Source organism: Oncorhynchus keta, chromosome 18 (assembly GCF_023373465.1).
Source record: "Oncorhynchus keta strain PuntledgeMale-10-30-2019 chromosome 18, Oket_V2, whole genome shotgun sequence".
Classification (NCBI taxonomy): domain Eukaryota; kingdom Metazoa; phylum Chordata; class Actinopteri; order Salmoniformes; family Salmonidae; genus Oncorhynchus; species Oncorhynchus keta.
The window spans coordinates 23,663,526-23,684,457 of NC_068438.1; the positions used below are offsets into that span (position 1 = coordinate 23,663,526).

Genomic DNA, 20,932 nt, shown 5'->3' on the forward strand with positions numbered 1-20,932 from the left:
CTGTTGTTTTTTGTTCTTCTAACAGTTGTGTGGCTGCCTGTGGCATATTCTTTAGTTCAGAGACTGACCTGTTCTTCTCCTGGAAGTGGAGTTGTTATTGGTGTTGGCAGCCACTCTCTTGGCTTTAGTAATACAGTGGTGTAGCAGTGACTGTAAGCTCTCAGACCCGGCAGGATCCCTAGACGCACCTAGAGGTTCCCTAGAAAGAGGAGGAGACAGGCACAATGCACATGCTTTACATTAACTCACACCGGGGGGCGCTATCCTCTCAGTGATAAATTAGATGGGGAGTCAGGAGGACATTGATTCCGAAAGGCTCTGTAATATTGAACCATAAATAAACTGATGATTTGGTGAGAAATTCATTGGCTTCAGATTGTGAGGAATCAATAAGATACTATAGGATGAACAGGGTTAATTCTCAAAAAAAATATGAAGGAATATGTCAATATTTTGTCACTTTCAGATACCCATAAAATGAAAATAATCTCTATACTGTATTTGTAATAACACTTTTCAGAAGAAAGGCTCCAGTTTTTATAGTTACTGAGTTGCTCCTCTTTCTCTACAGTGAGAATCTACGCTTTTTTTGTTGAGTGGGGCAACAAAGAGGATTCTCCTCTTTTGATAGCTCTATGTGGATTATTTTCATTTTATGAGTGACATCATTCAAACTCTGCCTAATACTGAACATATTTTTAAGGGTTAAAGATGAGCAGTCTCTATCATTGGCTAATTTTAAATCCATGTCAAATTGAGGCAAGTTGATGAGCCTTAAACAGAAAGGTATCTGTTTTTAAATATACTTTTACCTCATAATGAATACATTTGTTTTGCAGTCCATCATAGAAAGATGCAAATAATGATACTAAGACCCAAAAATAATCTCATCAACACCAAACATTTACGTTCAGGTTCATGAGATGTATGTTTGTTGCCATTAAATTACTTATTAACACACCAGCTTCAAAACCTGACTCGACGATACGTAAAGACAAGTGATTCTACCAAAACATATTGTTTCAAAAGGCATACTGTAGGAACACAAAGCTTTAGAGGTGGTGTCCTTCATAGTGCCACTGTAGAGAGAGAGATTGAGAGCCCTTAGCAGAAAAGGGAGACAAATATGAGAATTAAAGCATTCCTCGTTAGATAAATACAGCAGTATTTTCATAATCACAAATACTGTGTGCAGGGGCCACAGTTAGTTAGATACAGTACATTTCCATAAAACATGAACACTGTACATCACACTTTCATCAATATGAACATTGTGTACAGAGGCTTCACCATGCTGACGGGAGGAGATGGCAGGAAGAGGAAATGGCCGTTAAAGAACAGTCACATGACAGGAAGAGGAAATGGCCGTTAAAGAACAGTCACATGACAGGAAGAGGAAATGGCCAATAAAAACAGTCACATGACAGAAACGAAAGCACTTAAGACGACGAATGTGACGAAGAATTTAGTCTTGAGAAATATTGTTATTCGTTTGAGTCAAAAAATAGATATTTTGAGAAGGCATGCATGGCATTTTGCACATGGAACAAAACTTTAAAGGGGAATACTCCAGTCTATCAGTAATCTGGGTCCTCTATTGATTCAAGGCTTTTTTTGTGCAGGGAAACCGTGCCTGTATTTCAAATACTGCTCCACAGTCCAAAACAGCTCCTAATATTGCTCACCAGCCTAATCACTGTGCGTGACAGCAGGCATGTTGTGCCAAGGAACTGTAGGAAATGTAACCTGTATGTTAGCAGTTAGCATGAGAGCTAGCAAACTTGAATCCAGTAAAGAGGCTCAACCCAAAGTCAGCGATTCCCCTTTAAAGGAGAGAGTGATAAGAGCCCTCCCCTGCTGACGCCTCCCCTCTCAGACATGGGTCCGACCCTTACCTATTGCGGCGTAGGGGACCGGCTCACAACAACGCTGCCCAGATAGCTGAGATCAATCAAAAACAGATGTGGTAAGACCCTTGAGCCCTCACACTGTACAAACCAGCAGCCCTACACTATACTTGCCCATATGACCACGACATTGTAAAGGGGTGGGAAAAGAGCACGGCCTCTTACGCTAACCGGGCAATCCCTGGGATTCAGAAAGCTAGGAGGTGGGTGTGAGGGGGAAGGGGGGAAGGGGAGAAGCATGTAGGTATACAGACAAAAGGGGAATATTATATGCGCCTCAGGTATATTGCTCTCTTGTATGTATTTTATTGTCCTGCAGAGCATGTACTGTATGACTATGTTGGTGTAATATATAATAATAGAGATGATCAAGTAGTCCAAATGGTCTCAGGTTATAAAAAAATTGGTGTTTGGCCATAAACCTCAGAGGTGCAGTAAAATCTGCTTTGGCCTTCAAATGTGTGAAAATCATTCCTGAAATAGAAAGCTTATCTGGCCAATAATGATGATGAATATCGTGAAAATAATTTTGATACCTTGTACATTTCATATTTCATTCAGTTTGAGAAGGAACTCAACCTTTAAATTTAAAGTGTAGGTCTCACTCAATCGTAATCTTTTAGTTTAGCTACAGTATCATTTACCACCAGTTACAAAAACAGGAAAGCCTCTGATGAGAAGTCATAGGTGGGCAATAATACAAGGAAATCAAACTTACAAACATGTAAGAATAAATATTATCTCACTACACTATTAATCAGAGTTTTCAATCAATAAAAAACATTGTATATGCTAGTTAATTATGTCTTCCACCTGAAATCCTTTGTTGCAGATTGCACCTTAATGCAATTGTAATGTTTTACAAAAAATATTTGGTTAGTTTTCTGCCAACATTTTCTTTAGTAAACAGTATTTTCTGTGAACTATGGCAGTTACAAATCACATTTTCTTCCTAAAATTAATGAGTTCCCATACAGAGAAAAACAAAAATATCTTATAATAATAATTACAGAATTCAAAGATCAATATCAATATCTTCAGATGTGTCTTTGTTCTAGGGTTAAATGACAAAATGTGTCAATCAGGACTTTTAATGTGAAACCTACACTTTACCGATTTGCCCTGATTCAAATGGGTATATTGACAAAATTTGAATAAATAACTTGTTTATGACTGATCAAATTTGTGCCAAATTCAAATACATGCTTTCTGCATATAAAGCCTAAATATTAATTATTGGTATGCCAAAAGTAATACATTAAGTCATATTCTATAAACTGGGGAAACATTTAGAATTGAGTCCCCAGGTTGGAGAAGTTTGTTGTGTTCGTTAGTCAGTGCGTTGCTGTCCCTGCCGGACCGGTGTAGGTCACCTACCCTGAGGCGGATATCTGGAGCTGGGAGGGCTCTGAGGGCAGCATCTCCTCCTCTGTTCTCCTCTGGGACGGCCACTGCCCGAACACATCCCTGCCCTCCAAGGGGGGAGAGGGGGACTGGGAGGGGTAACTGGCTGCTGTAGAAGCATAGGACATGTGGGGACGGTAACTGGGGCTGGGCCTGCGGCTTCCCTGCTGGCCCTGAGTGGGGGAGGAGGCCAGGGAGGACCTTCGGGAGAAACTGACGGTGGCTTGGGGGTGCAGGGTGATCTCAGGCATCTCCAGAGAGCGGGAGGTGCGGAGGATGCTGGGGTGGGGTGGTGGGCGGACTAGGATATCTGGGGAACCTGGCTGGGTGCTAAGGGGGCTCTGGGAGAGGGGGGAGAGGCGGGAGGGTTGGAGGACCAGCGGGGGCAGGGAGGGGTCTGTCCTACGCCCTGACCTCGGGCTGAGCCAGGACTGGGGGCTGCTGCTAGGGGCTGTGCTTGGGCTCCCTGCACGGGCTGATGGGTCAGGGTAAGGCAACACTGGTACACCCACACCATGGGATGTGTGTCTGAGCTGGCCGAGACTCTGGGCCTGTTGCATAGCTAAGCGCCTAGCTGGAAGGCCTGGGGGTTGGTCTCTGCCCTGTGGAGCCATGGGGACCTCCAACTGCAGGAGCCGAGGGCTGGGGAGGTGCAGGCGGCTGGGGGGGAGAGAGTGGAGAGGGGGGTACGGTGGAGGGTCGGGAAGGTCCTGGTGATGATGTAAGGGATGATGAGGTGGATAAATGAAGCGGGGCCCCTCCAGACCCAGGAAGGGGAATTCGTGAGGCTGCCAGCTGTCAGGTGAGCGAGGGGAGCGAGGGGGAGGGCTGTGTGAATGTGGAAGGGAATGGCCAGAGGAAGTGTACTGATGATGGAGCTCCATCTCTTCCCTCTCCTCTGGGATGGAGGGATAACCGTACGGCCCCCCGTCAGCAGTGCCTGGGGGGGAGGACAGAGCGGAGCTATGCGGACTGATGTCCGGCATGTAAAAAGGTGGCGGAATCCCCGATTCACCGCGGCTGCCTAGATACCCATAGAAGGGGACCTGGGGAAAGTCCCTGTAGTGGGAGGCTGGGGCCTGCCCTGCAGCATGATGCCCACTGCCCTCCACAAAGCTCATACCTTCCATGGGCCTGTGGAGGCGGGGGCTGTAGTTGGGGGGCTGCGTGGACTCCAGACTGGAGGATGTTGGGGAGAGCTGTGGTCGGAGCGTGGCCATGATCGGGGGCAGGGGCCCGGGGTCAAAGTCATTCTCCTCGTCGGACTGCCGGAACTCGGGGTACATGTCGGACTCCTCAGCGAACGGGAAGCCCTGGATGCGTCGGTGGGCTGATGGCGGGCTGGCCATGCTGAAACGGCCGTCAGGACCGCGGCTGATCAGCTCGATGGGGCTGGTGACCTCTGCCTCGTGCTTGGACACGCTGTACTTCTTGCTGGCTATAGCACGCTTGGTTTTCTTGTAGAAGGAGAGCTCTTTGTCCCTGTCTCTCTGAGGGCTGGGCAGTCTCCTGACGTACAGGCCCGGGCCGTGGGCCCCATCTGAGGACAGGGACTGGGGCCGCGAGGCGGGAGGGGAGCTCTCTGGACTGATCTTCCCAGAGGACAGCCTGTCAGAGACAACCAACACAGAGACAGACACTCAAACATGATGGCTTCATAATGAACCCTTTAAACAGCAGTTATTAATCAATAAACAGCCTAATTGTGCACAGTAAAATATCATTTATCCACAGTATGCATCACTACTATGCTAGACAGATGAGAAAATCTAAAGCCATGGCACCATGTCAAAGCAAATACACCTGTTTTATTTGTATTCCACCCCTGCATTATGATAGTAGCCAGTGCATTCTGCTAGCATTGAAGCTAATGACTTTAGCCACGGCGACAGTATGAGAGAGGAACCATTTCCAAGCAGCCATGACAACCGTCTCAAAGATATTATTTTACTCGCTCTTGGGCAAAAACTGAGGTTCATTTGTCTTGTTGGGGACAAATGCTTTTATGGCATAAGAAAAACACAGATGACTTCCAACTAGGCCTTTTTGTCTATTTGCCACACACCAGGAGCAGCATTTCACTGTAAGGTCTACACTTGTTCTATTTGCCACACACCAGGAGCAGCATTTCACTGTAAGGTCTACACTTGTTCTATTTGCCACACACCAGGAACAGCATTTCACTGTAAGGTCTACACTTGTTCTATTTGCCACACACCAGGAGCAGCATTTCACTGTAAGGTCTACACTTGTTCTATTTGCCACACACCAGGAGCAGCATTTCACTGTAAGGTCTACACTTGTTCTATTTGCCACACACCAGGAACAGCATTTCACTGTAAGGTCTACACTTGTTCTATTTGCCACACACCAGGAGCAGCATTTCACTGTAAGGTCTACACTTGTTCTATTTGCCACACACCAGGAGCAGCATTTCACTGTAAGGTCTACACTTGTTCTATTTGCCACACACCAGGAACAGCATTTCACTGTAAGGTCTACACTTGTTCTATTTGCCACACACCAGGAGCAGCATTTCACTGTAAGGTCTACACTTGTTCTATTTGCCACACACCAGGAGCAGCATTTCACTGTAAGGTCTACACTTGTTCTATTTGCCACACACCAGGAACAGCATTTCACTGTAAGGTCTACACTTGTTCTATTTGCCACACACCAGGAGCAGCATTTCACTGTAAGGTCTACACTTGTTCTATTTGCCACACACCAGGAGCAGCATTTCACTGTAAGGTCTACACTTGTTCTATTTGCCACACACCAGGAGCAGCATTTCACTGTAAGGTCTACACTTGTTCTATTTGCCACACACCAGGAGCAGCATTTCACTGTAAGGTCTACACTTGTTCTATTTGCCACACACCAGGAACAGCATTTCACTGTAAGGTCTACACTTGTTCTATTTGCCACACACCAGGAGCAGCATTTCACTGTAAGGTCTACACTTGTTCTATTTGCCACACACCAGGAGCAGCATTTCACTGTAAGGTCTACACTTGTTCTATTTGCCACACACCAGGAACAGCATTTCACTGTAAGGTCTACACTTGTTCTATTTGCCACACACCAGGAACAGCATTTCACTGTAAGGTCTACACTTGTTCTATTTGCCACACACCAGGAGCAGCATTTCAATGTAAGGTCTACACTTGTTCTATTTGCCACACACCAGGAGCAGCATTTCACTGTAAGGTCTACACTTGTTCTATTTGCCACACACCAGGAGCAGCATTTCACTGTAAGGTCTACACTTGTTCTATTTGCCACACACCAGGAGCAGCATTTCACTGTAAGGTCTACACTTGTTCTATTTGCCACACACCAGGAGCAGCATTTCACTGTAAGGTCTACACTTGTTCTATTTGCCACACACCAGGAGCAGCATTTCACTGTAAGGTCTACACTTGTTCTATTTGCCACACACCAGGAGCAGCATTTCACTGTAAGGTCTACACTTGTACTATTTGCCACACACCAGGAGCAGCATTTCACTGTAAGGTCTACACTTGTTCTATTTGCCACACACCAGGAGCAGCATTTCAATGTAAGGTCTACACTTGTTCTATTTGCCACACACCAGGAGCAGCATTTCACTGTAAGGTCTACACTTGTTCTATTTGCCACACACCAGGAGCAGCATTTCACTGTAAGGTCTACACTTGTTCTATTTGCCACACAACAGGAGCAGCATTTCACTGTAAGGTCTACACTTGTACTATTTGCCACACACCAGGAGCAGCATTTCAATGTAAGGTCTACACTTGTTCTATTTGCCACACACCAGGAGCAGCATTTCACTGTAAGGTCTACACTTGTTCTATTTGCCACACACCAGGAGCAGCATTTCACTGTAAGGTCTACACTTGTACTATTTGCCACACACCAGGAGCAGCATTTCACTGTAAGGTCTACACTTGTTCTATTTGCCACACACCAGGAGCAGCATTTCACTGTAAGGTCTACACTTGTTCTATTTGCCACACACCAGGAACAGCATTTCACTGTAAGGTCTACATTTGTTCTATTTGCCACACACCAGGAGCAGCATTTCACTGTAAGGTCTACACTTGTTCTATTTGCCACACACCAGGAGCAGCATTTCACTGTAAGGTCTACACTTGTTCTATTTGCCACACACCAGGAGCAGCATTTCACTGTAAGGTCTACACTTGTTCTATTTGCCACACACCAGGAGCAGCATTTCACTGTAAGGTCTACACTTGTTCTATTTGCCACACACCAGGAGCAGCATTTCACTGTAAGGTCTACACTTGTTCTATTTGCCACACACCAGGAGCAGCATTTCACTGTAAGGTCTACACTTGTTCTATTTGCCACACACCAGGAGCAGCATTTCACTGTAAGGTCTACACTTGTTCTATTTGCCACACACCAGGAGCAGCATTTCACTGTAAGGTCTACACTTGTTCTATTTGCCACACACCAGGAGCAGCATTTCACTGTAAGGTCTACACTTGTTCTATTTGCCACACACCAGGAGCAGCATTTCACTGTAAGGTCTACACTTGTTCTATTTGCCACACACCAGGAGCAGCATTTCACTGTAACGTCTACACTTGTTCTATTTGCCACACACCAGGAGCAGCATTTCACTGTAAGGTCTACACTTGTTCTATTTGCCACACACCAGGAGCAGCATTTCACTGTAAGGTCTACACTTGTTCTATTTGCCACACACCAGGAACAGCATTTCACTGTAAGGTCTACACTTGTTCTATTTGCCACACACCAGGAGCAGCATTTCAATGTAAGGTCTACACTTGTTCTATTTGCCACACACCAGGAGCAGCATTTCACTGTAAGGTCTACACTTGTTCTATTTGCCACACACCAGGAGCAGCATTTCACTGTAAGGTCTACACTTGTTCTATTTGCCACACACCAGGAGCAGCATTTCACTGTAAGGTCTACACTTGTTCTATTTGCCACACACCAGGAGCAGCATTTCACTGTAAGGTCTACACTTGTTCTATTTGCCACACACCAGGAGCAGCATTTCACTGTAAGGTCTACACTTGTTCTATTTGCCACACACCAGGAGCAGCATTTCACTGTAAGGTCTACACTTGTTCTATTTGCCACACACCAGGAGCAGCATTTCACTGTAAGGTCTACACTTGTTCTATTTGCCACACACCAGGAGCAGCATTTCACTGTAAGGTCTACACTTGTTCTATTTGCCACACACCAGGAGCAGCATTTCACTGTAAGGTCTACACTTGTTCTATTTGCCACACACCAGGAGCAGCATTTCACTGTAAGGTCTACACTTGTTCTATTTGCCACACACCAGGAGCAGCATTTCACTGTAAGGTCTACACTTGTTCTATTTGCCACACACCAGGAGCAGCATTTCACTGTAAGGTCTACACTTGTTCTATTTGCCACACACCAGGAGCAGCATTTCACTGTAAGGTCTACACTTGTTCTATTTGCCACACACCAGGAGCAGCATTTCACTGTAAGGTCTACACTTGTTCTATTTGCCACACACCAGGAGCAGCATTTCACTGTAAGGTCTACACTTGTTCTATTTGCCACACACCAGGAGCAGCATTTCACTGTAAGGTCTACACTTGTTCTATTTGCCACACACCAGGAGCAGCATTTCACTGTAAGGTCTACACTTGTTCTATTTGCCACACACCAGGAACAGCATTTCACTGTAAGGTCTACATTTGTTCTATTTGCCACACACCAGGAGCAGCATTTCACTGTAAGGTCTACACTTGTTCTATTTGCCACACACCAGGAGCAGCATTTCACTGTAAGGTCTACACTTGTTCTATTTGCCACACACCAGGAGCAGCATTTCACTGTAAGGTCTACACTTGTTCTATTTGCCACACACCAGGAGCAGCATTTCACTGTAAGGTCTACACTTGTTCTATTTGCCACACACCAGGAGCAGCATTTCACTGTAAGGTCTACACTTGTTCTATTTGCCACACACCAGGAGCAGCATTTCACTGTAAGGTCTACACTTGTTCTATTTGCCACACACCAGGAGCAGCATTTCACTGTAAGGTCTACACTTGTTCTATTTGCCACACACCAGGAGCAGCATTTCACTGTAAGGTCTACACTTGTTCTATTTGCCACACACCAGGAGCAGCATTTCACTGTAAGGTCTACACTTGTACTATTTGCCACACACCAGGAGCAGCATTTCACTGTAAGGTCTACACTTGTTCTATTTGCCACACACCAGGAGCAGCATTTCACTGTAACGTCTACACTTGTTCTATTTGCCACACACCAGGAGCAGCATTTCACTGTAAGGTCTACACTTGTTCTATTTGCCACACACCAGGAGCAGCATTTCACTGTAAGGTCTACACTTGTTCTATTTGCCACACACCAGGAGCAGCATTTCACTGTAAGGTCTACACTTGTTCTATTTGCCACACACCAGGAGCAGCATTTCACTGTAAGGTCTACACTTGTTCTATTTTCTATTTCTATTTGCCACACACCAGGAGCAGCATTTCACTGTAAGGTCTACACTTGTTCTATTTGCAGCACACCAGGAACAGCATTTCACTGTAAGGTCTACACTTGTTCTATTTGCCACACACCAGGAGCAGCATTTCACTGTAAGGTCTACACTTGTTCTATTTGCCACACACCAGGAGCAGCATTTCACTGTAAGGTCTACACTTGTTCTATTTGCCACACACCAGGAGCAGCATTTCACTGTAAGGTCTACACTTGTTCTATTTGCAGCACACAAGGAACAGCATTTCACTGTAAGGTCTACATTTGTTCTATTTGCCACACACCAGGAGCAGCATTTCACTGTAAGGTCTACACTTGTTCTATTTGCCACACACCAGGAACAGCATTTCACTGTAAGGTCTACACTTGTTCTATTTGCCACACACCAGGAGCAGCATTTCACTGTAACGTCTACACTTGTTCTATTTGCCACACACCAGGAGCAGCATTTCACTGTAAGGTCTACACTTGTTCTATTTGCCACACACCAGGAGCAGCATTTCACTGTAAGGTCTACACTTGTTCTATTTGCCACACACCAGGAGCAGCATTTCACTGTAAGGTCTACACTTGTACTATTTGCCACACACCAGGAGCAGCATTTCACTGTAAGGTCTACACTTGTTCTATTTGCCACACACCAGGAGCAGCATTTCACTGTAACGTCTACACTTGTTCTATTTGCCACACACCAGGAGCAGCATTTCACTGTAAGGTCTACACTTGTTCTATTTGCCACACACCAGGAGCAGCATTTCACTGTAAGGTCTACACTTGTTCTATTTGCCACACACCAGGAGCAGCATTTCACTGTAAGGTCTACACTTGTACTATTTGCCACACACCAGGAGCAGCATTTCACTGTAAGGTCTACACTTGTTCTATTTGCCACACACCAGGAGCAGCATTTCACTGTAAGGTCTACACTTGTTCTATTTGCAGCACACAAGGAACAGCATTTCACTGTAAGGTCTACACTTGTTCTATTTGCCACACACCAGGAGCAGCATTTCACTGTAAGGTCTACACTTGTTCTATTTGCCACACACCAGGAGCAGCATTTCACTGTAAGGTCTACACTTGTTCTATTTGCCACACACCAGGAGCAGCATTTCACTGTAAGGTCTACACTTGTTCTATTTGCAGCACACAAGGAACAGCATTTCACTGTAAGGTCTACATTTGTTCTATTTGCCGCACACCAGGAGCAGCATTTCACTGTAAGGTCTACACTTGTTCTATTTGCCACACACCAGGAACAGCATTTCACTGTAAGGTCTACACTTGTTCTATTTGCCACACACCAGGAGCAGCATTTCACTGTAAGGTCTACACTTGTTCTATTTGCCACACACCAGGAGCAGCATTTCACTGTAAGGTCTACACTTGTTCTATTTGCCACACACCAGGAGCAGCATTTCACTGTAAGGTCTACACTTGTTCTATTTGCCACACACCAGGAGCAGCATTTCACTGTAAGGTCTACACTTGTTCTATTTGCCACACACCAGGAGCAGCATTTCACTGTAAGGTCTACACTTGTTCTATTTGCCACACACCAGGAGCAGCATTTCACTGTAAGGTCTACACTTGTTCTATTTGCCACACACCAGGAACAGCATTTCACTGTAAGGTCTACATTTGTTCTATTTGCCACACACCAGGAGCAGCATTTCACTGTAAGGTCTACACTTGTTCTATTTGCCACACACCAGGAGCAGCATTTCACTGTAAGGTCTACACTTGTTCTATTTGCCACACACCAGGAGCAGCATTTCACTGTAAGGTCTACACTTGTTCTATTTGCCACACACCAGGAGCAGCATTTCACTGTAAGGTCTACACTTGTTCTATTTGCCACACACCAGGAGCAGCATTTCACTGTAAGGTCTACACTTGTTCTATTTGCCACACACCAGGAGCAGCATTTCACTGTAAGGTCTACACTTGTTCTATTTGCCACACACCAGAGCAGCATTTCACTGTAAGGTCTACACTTGTTCTATTTGCCACACACCAGGAGCAGCATTTCACTGTAAGGTCTACACTTGTTCTATTTGCCACACACCAGGAGCAGCATTTCACTGTAAGGTCTACACTTGTACTATTTGCCACACACCAGGAGCAGCATTTCACTGTAAGGTCTACACTTGTTCTATTTGCCACACACCAGGAGCAGCATTTCACTGTAACGTCTACACTTGTTCTATTTGCCACACACCAGGAGCAGCATTTCACTGTAAGGTCTACACTTGTTCTATTTGCCACACACCAGGAGCAGCATTTCACTGTAAGGTCTACACTTGTTCTATTTGCCACACACCAGGAACAGCATTTCACTGTAAGGTCTACACTTGTTCTATTTGCCACACACCAGGAGCAGCATTTCAATGTAAGGTCTACACTTGTTCTATTTGCCACACACCAGGAGCAGCATTTCACTGTAAGGTCTACACTTGTTCTATTTGCCACACACCAGGAGCAGCATTTCACTGTAAGGTCTACACTTGTTCTATTTGCCACACACCAGGAGCAGCATTTCACTGTAAGGTCTACACTTGTTCTATTTGCCACACACCAGGAGCAGCATTTCACTGTAAGGTCTACACTTGTACTATTTGCCACACACCAGGAGCAGCATTTCACTGTAAGGTCTACACTTGTTCTATTTGCCACACACCAGGAGCAGCATTTCAATGTAAGGTCTACACTTGTTCTATTTGCCACACACCAGGAGCAGCATTTCACTGTAAGGTCTACACTTGTTCTATTTGCCACACACCAGGAGCAGCATTTCACTGTAAGGTCTACACTTGTTCTATTTGCCACACACCAGGAGCAGCATTTCACTGTAAGGTCTACACTTGTTCTATTTGCCACACACCAGGAGCAGCATTTCACTGTAAGGTCTACACTTGTTCTATTTGCCACACACCAGGAGCAGCATTTCACTGTAAGGTCTACACTTGTTCTATTTGCCACACACCAGGAGCAGCATTTCACTGTAAGGTCTACACTTGTACTATTTGCCACACACCAGGAGCAGCATTTCACTGTAAGGTCTACACTTGTTCTATTTGCCACACACCAGGAGCAGCATTTCAATGTAAGGTCTACACTTGTTCTATTTGCCACACACCAGGAGCAGCATTTCACTGTAAGGTCTACACTTGTTCTATTTGCCACACACCAGGAGCAGCATTTCACTGTAAGGTCTACACTTGTTCTATTTGCCACACACCAGGAGCAGCATTTCACTGTAAGGTCTACACTTGTTCTATTTGCCACACACCAGGAGCAGCATTTCACTGTAAGGTCTACACTTGTTCTATTTGCCACACACCAGGAGCAGCATTTCAATGTAAGGTCTACACTTGTTCTATTTGCCACACACCAGGAGCAGCATTTCACTGTAAGGTCTACACTTGTTCTATTTGCCACACACCAGGAGCAGCATTTCACTGTAAGGTCTACACTTGTTCTATTTGCCACACAACAGGAGCAGCATTTCACTGTAAGGTCTACACTTGTACTATTTGCCACACACCAGGAGCAGCATTTCAATGTAAGGTCTACACTTGTTCTATTTGCCACACACCAGGAGCAGCATTTCACTGTAAGGTCTACACTTGTTCTATTTGCCTCACACCAGGAGCAGCATTTCACTGTAAGGTCTACACTTGTTCTATTTGCCACACACCAGGAGCAGCATTTCACTGTAAGGTCTACACTTGTTCTATTTGCCACACACCAGGAGCAGCATTTCACTGTAAGGTCTACACTTGTTCTATTTGCCACACACCAGGAGCAGCATTTCACTGTAAGGTCTACACTTGTTCTATTTGCCACACACCAGGAGCAGCATTTCACTGTAAGGTCTACACTTGTTCTATTTGCCACACACCAGGAGCAGCATTTCACTGTAAGGTCTACACTTGTTCTATTTGCCACACACCAGGAGCAGCATTTCACTGTAAGGTCTACACTTGTTCTATTTGCCACACACCAGGAGCAGCATTTCACTGTAAGGTCTACACTTGTACTATTTGCCACACACCAGGAGCAGCATTTCACTGTAAGGTCTACACTTGTTCTATTTGCCACACACCAGGAGCAGCATTTCACTGTAACGTCTACACTTGTTCTATTTGCCACACACCAGGAGCAGCATTTCACTGTAAGGTCTACACTTGTTCTATTTGCCACACACCAGGAGCAGCATTTCACTGTAAGGTCTACACTTGTTCTATTTGCCACACACCAGGAGCAGCATTTCACTGTAAGGTCTACACTTGTTCTATTTGCCACACACCAGGAGCAGCATTTCACTGTAAGGTCTACACTTGTTCTATTTGCCACACACCAGGAGCAGCATTTCACTGTAAGGTCTACACTTGTTCTATTTGCAGCACACAAGGAACAGCATATTATTTCACTGTAAGGTCTACACTTGTTCTATTTGCCACACACCAGGAGCAGCATTTCACTGTAAGGTCTACACTTGTTCTATTTGCCACACACCAGGAGCAGCATTTCACTGTAAGGTCTACACTTGTTCTATTTGCCACACACCAGGAGCAGCATTTCACTGTAAGGTCTACACTTGTTCTATTTGCAGCACACAAGGAACAGCATTTCACTGTAAGGTCTACATTTGTTCTATTTGCCACACACCAGGAGCAGCATTTCACTGTAAGGTCTACACTTGTTCTATTTGCCACACACCAGGAACAGCATTTCACTGTAAGGTCTACACTTGTTCTATTTGCCACACACCAGGAGCAGCATTTCACTGTAACGTCTACACTTGTTCTATTTGCCACACACCAGGAGCAGCATTTCACTGTAAGGTCTACACTTGTTCTATTTGCCACACACCAGGAGCAGCATTTCACTGTAAGGTCTACACTTGTTCTATTTGCCACACACCAGGAGCAGCATTTCACTGTAAGGTCTACACTTGTACTATTTGCCACACACCAGGAGCAGCATTTCACTGTAAGGTCTACACTTGTTCTATTTGCCACACACCAGGAGCAGCATTTCACTGTAACGTCTACACTTGTTCTATTTGCCACACACCAGGAGCAGCATTTCACTGTAAGGTCTACACTTGTTCTATTTGCCACACACCAGGAGCAGCATTTCACTGTAAGGTCTACACTTGTTCTATTTGCCACACACCAGGAGCAGCATTTCACTGTAAGGTCTACACTTGTACTATTTGCCACACACCAGGAGCAGCATTTCACTGTAAGGTCTACACTTGTTCTATTTGCCACACACCAGGAGCAGCATTTCACTGTAAGGTCTACACTTGTTCTATTTGCAGCACACAAGGAACAGCATTTCACTGTAAGGTCTACACTTGTTCTATTTGCCACACACCAGGAGCAGCATTTCACTGTAAGGTCTACACTTGTTCTATTTGCCACACACCAGGAGCAGCATTTCACTGTAAGGTCTACACTTGTTCTATTTGCCACACACCAGGAGCAGCATTTCACTGTAAGGTCTACACTTGTTCTATTTGCAGCACACAAGGAACAGCATTTCACTGTAAGGTCTACATTTGTTCTATTTGCCACACACCAGGAGCAGCATTTCACTGTAAGGTCTACACTTGTTCTATTTGCCACACACCAGGAACAGCATTTCACTGTAAGGTCTACACTTGTTCTATTTGCCACACACCAGGAGCAGCATTTCACTGTAAGGTCTACACTTGTTCTATTTGCCACACACCAGGAGCAGCATTTCACTGTAAGGTCTACACTTGTTCTATTTGCCACACACCAGGAGCAGCATTTCACTGTAAGGTCTACACTTGTTCTATTTGCCACACACCAGGAGCAGCATTTCACTGTAAGGTCTACACTTGTTCTATTTGCCACACACCAGGAGCAGCATTTCACTGTAAGGTCTACACTTGTTCTATTTGCCACACACCAGGAGCAGCATTTCACTGTAAGGTCTACACTTGTTCTATTTGCCACACACCAGGAACAGCATTTCACTGTAAGGTCTACATTTGTTCTATTTGCCACACACCAGGAGCAGCATTTCACTGTAAGGTCTACACTTGTTCTATTTGCCACACACCAGGAGCAGCATTTCACTGTAAGGTCTACACTTGTTCTATTTGCCACACACCAGGAGCAGCATTTCACTGTAAGGTCTACACTTGTTCTATTTGCCACACACCAGGAGCAGCATTTCACTGTAAGGTCTACACTTGTTCTATTTGCCACACACCAGGAGCAGCATTTCACTGTAAGGTCTACACTTGTTCTATTTGCCACACACCAGGAGCAGCATTTCACTGTAAGGTCTACACTTGTTCTATTTGCCACACACCAGGAGCAGCATTTCACTGTAAGGTCTACACTTGTTCTATTTGCCACACACCAGGAGCAGCATTTCACTGTAAGGTCTACACTTGTTCTATTTGCCACACACCAGGAGCAGCATTTCACTGTAAGGTCTACACTTGTACTATTTGCCACACACCAGGAGCAGCATTTCACTGTAAGGTCTACACTTGTTCTATTTGCCACACACCAGAGCAGCATTTCACTGTAACGTCTACACTTGTTCTATTTGCCACACACCAGAGCAGCATTTCACTGTAAGGTCTACACTTGTTCTATTTGCCACACACCAGGAGCAGCATTTCACTGTAAGGTCTACACTTGTTCTATTTGCCACACACCAGGAACAGCATTTCACTGTAAGGTCTACACTTGTTCTATTTGCCACACACCAGGAGCAGCATTTCAATGTAAGGTCTACACTTGTTCTATTTGCCACACACCAGGAGCAGCATTTCACTGTAAGGTCTACACTTGTTCTATTTGCCACACACCAGGAGCAGCATTTCACTGTAAGGTCTACACTTGTTCTATTTGCCACACACCAGGAGCAGCATTTCACTGTAAGGTCTACACTTGTTCTATTTGCCACACACCAGGAGCAGCATTTCACTGTAAGGTCTACACTTGTACTATTTGCCACACACCAGGAGCAGCATTTCACTGTAAGGTCTACACTTGTTCTATTTGCCACACACCAGGAGCAGCATTTCAATGTAAGGTCTACACTTGTTCTATTTGCCACACACCAGGAGCAGCATTTCACTGTAAGGTCTACACTTGTTCTATTTGCCACACACCAGGAGCAGCATTTCACTGTAAGGTCTACACTTGTTCTATTTGCCACACACCAGGAGCAGCATTTCACTGTAAGGTCTACACTTGTTCTATTTGCCACACACCAGGAGCAGCATTTCACTGTAAGGTCTACACTTGTTCTATTTGCCACACACCAGGAGCAGCATTTCACTGTAAGGTCTACACTTGTTCTATTTGCCACACACCAGGAGCAGCATTTCACTGTAAGGTCTACACTTGTACTATTTGCCACACACCAGGAGCAGCATTTCACTGTAAGGTCTACACTTGTTCTATTTGCCACACACCAGGAGCAGCATTTCAATGTAAGGTCTACACTTGTTCTATTTGCCACACACCAGGAGCAGCATTTCACTGTAAGGTCTACACTTGTTCTATTTGCCACACACCAGGAGCAGCATTTCACTGTAAGGTCTACACTTGTTCTATTTGCCACACACCAGGAGCAGCATTTCACTGTAAGGTCTACACTTGTTCTATTTGCCACACACCAGGAGCAGCATTTCACTGTAAGGTCTACACTTGTTCTATTTGCCACACACCAGGAGCAGCATTTCAATGTAAGGTCTACACTTGTTCTATTTGCCACACACCAGGAGCAGCATTTCACTGTAAGGTCTACACTTGTTCTATTTGCCACACACCAGGAGCAGCATTTCACTGTAAGGTCTACACTTGTTCTATTTGCCACACAACAGGAGCAGCATTTCACTGTAAGGTCTACACTTGTACTATTTGCCACACACCAGGAGCAGCATTTCAATGTAAGGTCTACACTTGTTCTATTTGCCACACACCAGGAGCAGCATTTCACTGTAAGGTCTACACTTGTTCTATTTGCCTCACACCAGGAGCAGCATTTCACTGTAAGGTCTACACTTGTTCTATTTGCCACACACCAGGAGCAGCATTTCACTGTAAGGTCTACACTTGTTCTATTTGCCACACACCAGGAGCAGCATTTCACTGTAAGGTCTACACTTGTTCTATTTGCCACACACCAGGAGCAGCATTTCACTGTAAGGTCTACACTTGTTCTATTTGCCACACACCAGGAACAGCATTTCACTGTAAGGTCTACACTTGTTCTATTTGCCACACACCAGGAGCAGCATTTCACTGTAAGGTCTACACTTGTTCTATTTGCCACACACCAGGAGCAGCATTTCACTGTAAGGTCTACACTTGTTCTATTTGCCACACACCAGGAACAGCATTTCACTGTAAGGTCTACACTTGTTCTATTTGCCACACACCAGGAACAGCATTTCACTGTAAGGTCTACACTTGTTCTATTTGCCACACACCAGGAGCAGCATTTCACTGTAAGGTCTACACTTGTTCTATTTGCCACACACCAGGAGCAGCATTTCACTGTAAGGTCTACACTTGTTCTATTTGCCACACACCAGGAGCAGCATTTCACTGTAAGGTCTACACTTGTTCTATTTGCCACACACCAGGAGCAGCATTTCACTGTAAGGTCTACACTTGTTCTATTTGCCACACACCAGGAGCAGCATTTCACTGTAAGGTCTACACTTGTTCTATTTGCCACACACCAGGAGCAGCATTTCACTGTAAGGTCTACACTTGTACTATTTGCCACACACCAGGAGCAGCATTTCACTGTAAGGTCTACACTTGTTCTATTTGCCACACACCAGGAGCAGCATTTCAATGTAAGGTCTACACTTGTTCTATTTGCCACACACCAGGAGCAGCATTTCACTGTAAGGTCTACACTTGTTCTATTTGCCACACACCAGGAGCAGCATTTCACTGTAAGGTCTACACTTGTTCTATTTGCCACACAACAGGAGCAGCATTTCACTGTAAGGTCTACACTTGTACTATTTGCCACACACCAGGAGCAGCATTTCAATGTAAGGTCTACACTTGTTCTATTTGCCACACACCAGGAGCAGCATTTCACTGTAAGGTCTACACTTGTTCTATTTGCCACACACCAGGAGCAGCATTTCACTGTAAGGTCTACACTTGTTCTATTTGCCACACACCAGGAGCAGCATTTCACTGTAAGGTCTACACTTGTTCTATTTGCCACACACCAGGAGCAGCATTTCACTGTAAGGTCTACACTTGTACTATTTGCCACACACCAGGAGCAGCATTTCACTGTAAGGTCTACACTTGTTCTATTTGCCACACACCAGGAGCAGCATTTCACTGTAAGGTCTACACTTGTTCTATTTGCCACACACCAGGAACAGCATTTCACTGTAAGGTCTACATTTGTTCTATTTGCCACACACCAGGAGCAGCATTTCACTGTAAGGTCTACACTTGTTCTATTTGCCACACACCAGGAGCAGCATTTCACTGTAAGGTCTACACTTGTTCTATTTGCCACACACCAGGAGCAGCATTTCACTGTAAGGTCTACACTTGTTCTATTTGCCACACACCAGGAGCAGCATTTCACTGTAAGGTCTACACTTGTACTATTTGCCACACACCAGGAGCAGCATTTCACTGTAAGGTCTACACTTGTTCTATTTGCCACACACCAGGAGCAGCATTTCACTGTAAGGTCTACACTTGTTCTATTTGCCACACACCAGGAACAGCATTTCACTGTAAGGTCTACATTTGTTCTATTTGCCACACACCAGGAGCAGCATTTCACTGTAAGGTCTACACTTGTTCTATTTGCCACACACCAGGAGCAGCATTTCACTGTAAGGTCTACACTTGTTCTATTTGCCACACACCAGGAGCAGCATTTCACTGTAAGGTCTACACTTGTTCTATTTGCCACACACCAGGAGCAGCATTTCACTGTAAGGTCTACACTTGTTCTATTTGCCACACACCAGGAGCAGCATTTCACTGTAAGGTCTACACTTGTTCTATTTGCCACACACCAGGAGCAGCATTTCACTGTAAGGTCTACACTTGTTCTATTTGCAGCACACAAGGAACAGCATTTCACTGTAAGGTCTACATTTGTTCTATTTGCCACACACCAGGAGCAGCATTTCACTGTAAGGTCTACACTTGTTCTATTTGCCACACACCAGGAACAGCATTTCACTGTAAGGTCTACACTTGTTCTATTTGCCACACACCAGGAGCAGCATTTCACTGTAAGGTCTACACTTGTTCTATTTGCCACACACCAGGAGCAGCATTTCACTGTAAGGTCTACACTTGTTCTATTTGCCACACACCAGGAGCAGCATTTCACTGTAAGGTCTACACTTGTTCTATTTGCCACACACCAGGAGCAGCATTTCACTGTAAGGTCTACACTTGTACTATTTGCCACACACCAGGAGCAGCATTTCACTGTAAGGTCTACACTTGTTCTATTTGCCACACACCAGGAGCAGCATTTCACTGTAACGTCTACACTTGTTCTATTTGCCACACACCAGGAGCAGCATTTCACTGTAAGGTCTACACTTGTTCTATTTGCCACACACCAGGAGCAGCATTTCACTGTAAGGTCTACACTTGTTCTATTTGCCACACACCAGGAGCAGCATTTCACTGTAAGGTCTACACTTGTACTATTTGCCACACACCAGGAGCAGCATTTCACTGTAAGGTCTACACTTGTTCTATTTGCCACACACCAGGAGCAGCATTTCACTGTAAGGTCTACACTTGTTCTATTTGCAGCACACAAGGAACAGCATTTCACTGTAAGGTCTACACTTGTTCTATTTGCCACACACCAGGAGCAGCATTTCACTGTAAGGTCTACACTTGTTCTATTTGCCACACACCAGGAACAGCATTTCACTGTAAGGTCTACACTTGTTCTATTTGCCACACACCAGGAGCAGCATTTCACTGTAAGGTCTACACTTGTTCTATTTGCCACACACCAGGAGCAGCATTTCACTGTAAGGTCTACACTTGTTC

The 20,932-nt window shown here is 45.0% G+C and overlaps 1 protein-coding gene across 3 annotated transcripts in view; it reads right to left on the reverse strand.

Annotated features, from left to right (window-relative positions):
• igsf9ba (immunoglobulin superfamily, member 9Ba) overlaps positions 1–20,932 on the reverse strand; it is a 104,378-nt gene that overhangs the window by 5,346 nt on the left and 78,100 nt on the right. For 2 of the 3 annotated variants that reach the window (XM_052467651.1, XM_052467650.1), the window contains 2 exons: positions 3,285–4,919; positions 69–199 (listed from right to left, as the gene is read on the reverse strand). In XM_052467651.1, the coding sequence (XP_052323611.1) occupies positions 69–199; positions 3,285–4,919 (1,766 nt within the window). Of the gene's footprint in view, positions 1–68; positions 200–1,895; positions 1,942–3,284; positions 4,920–20,932 lie in introns of those variants that run through there. The other variant, XM_052467652.1, reaches the window with a different exon arrangement.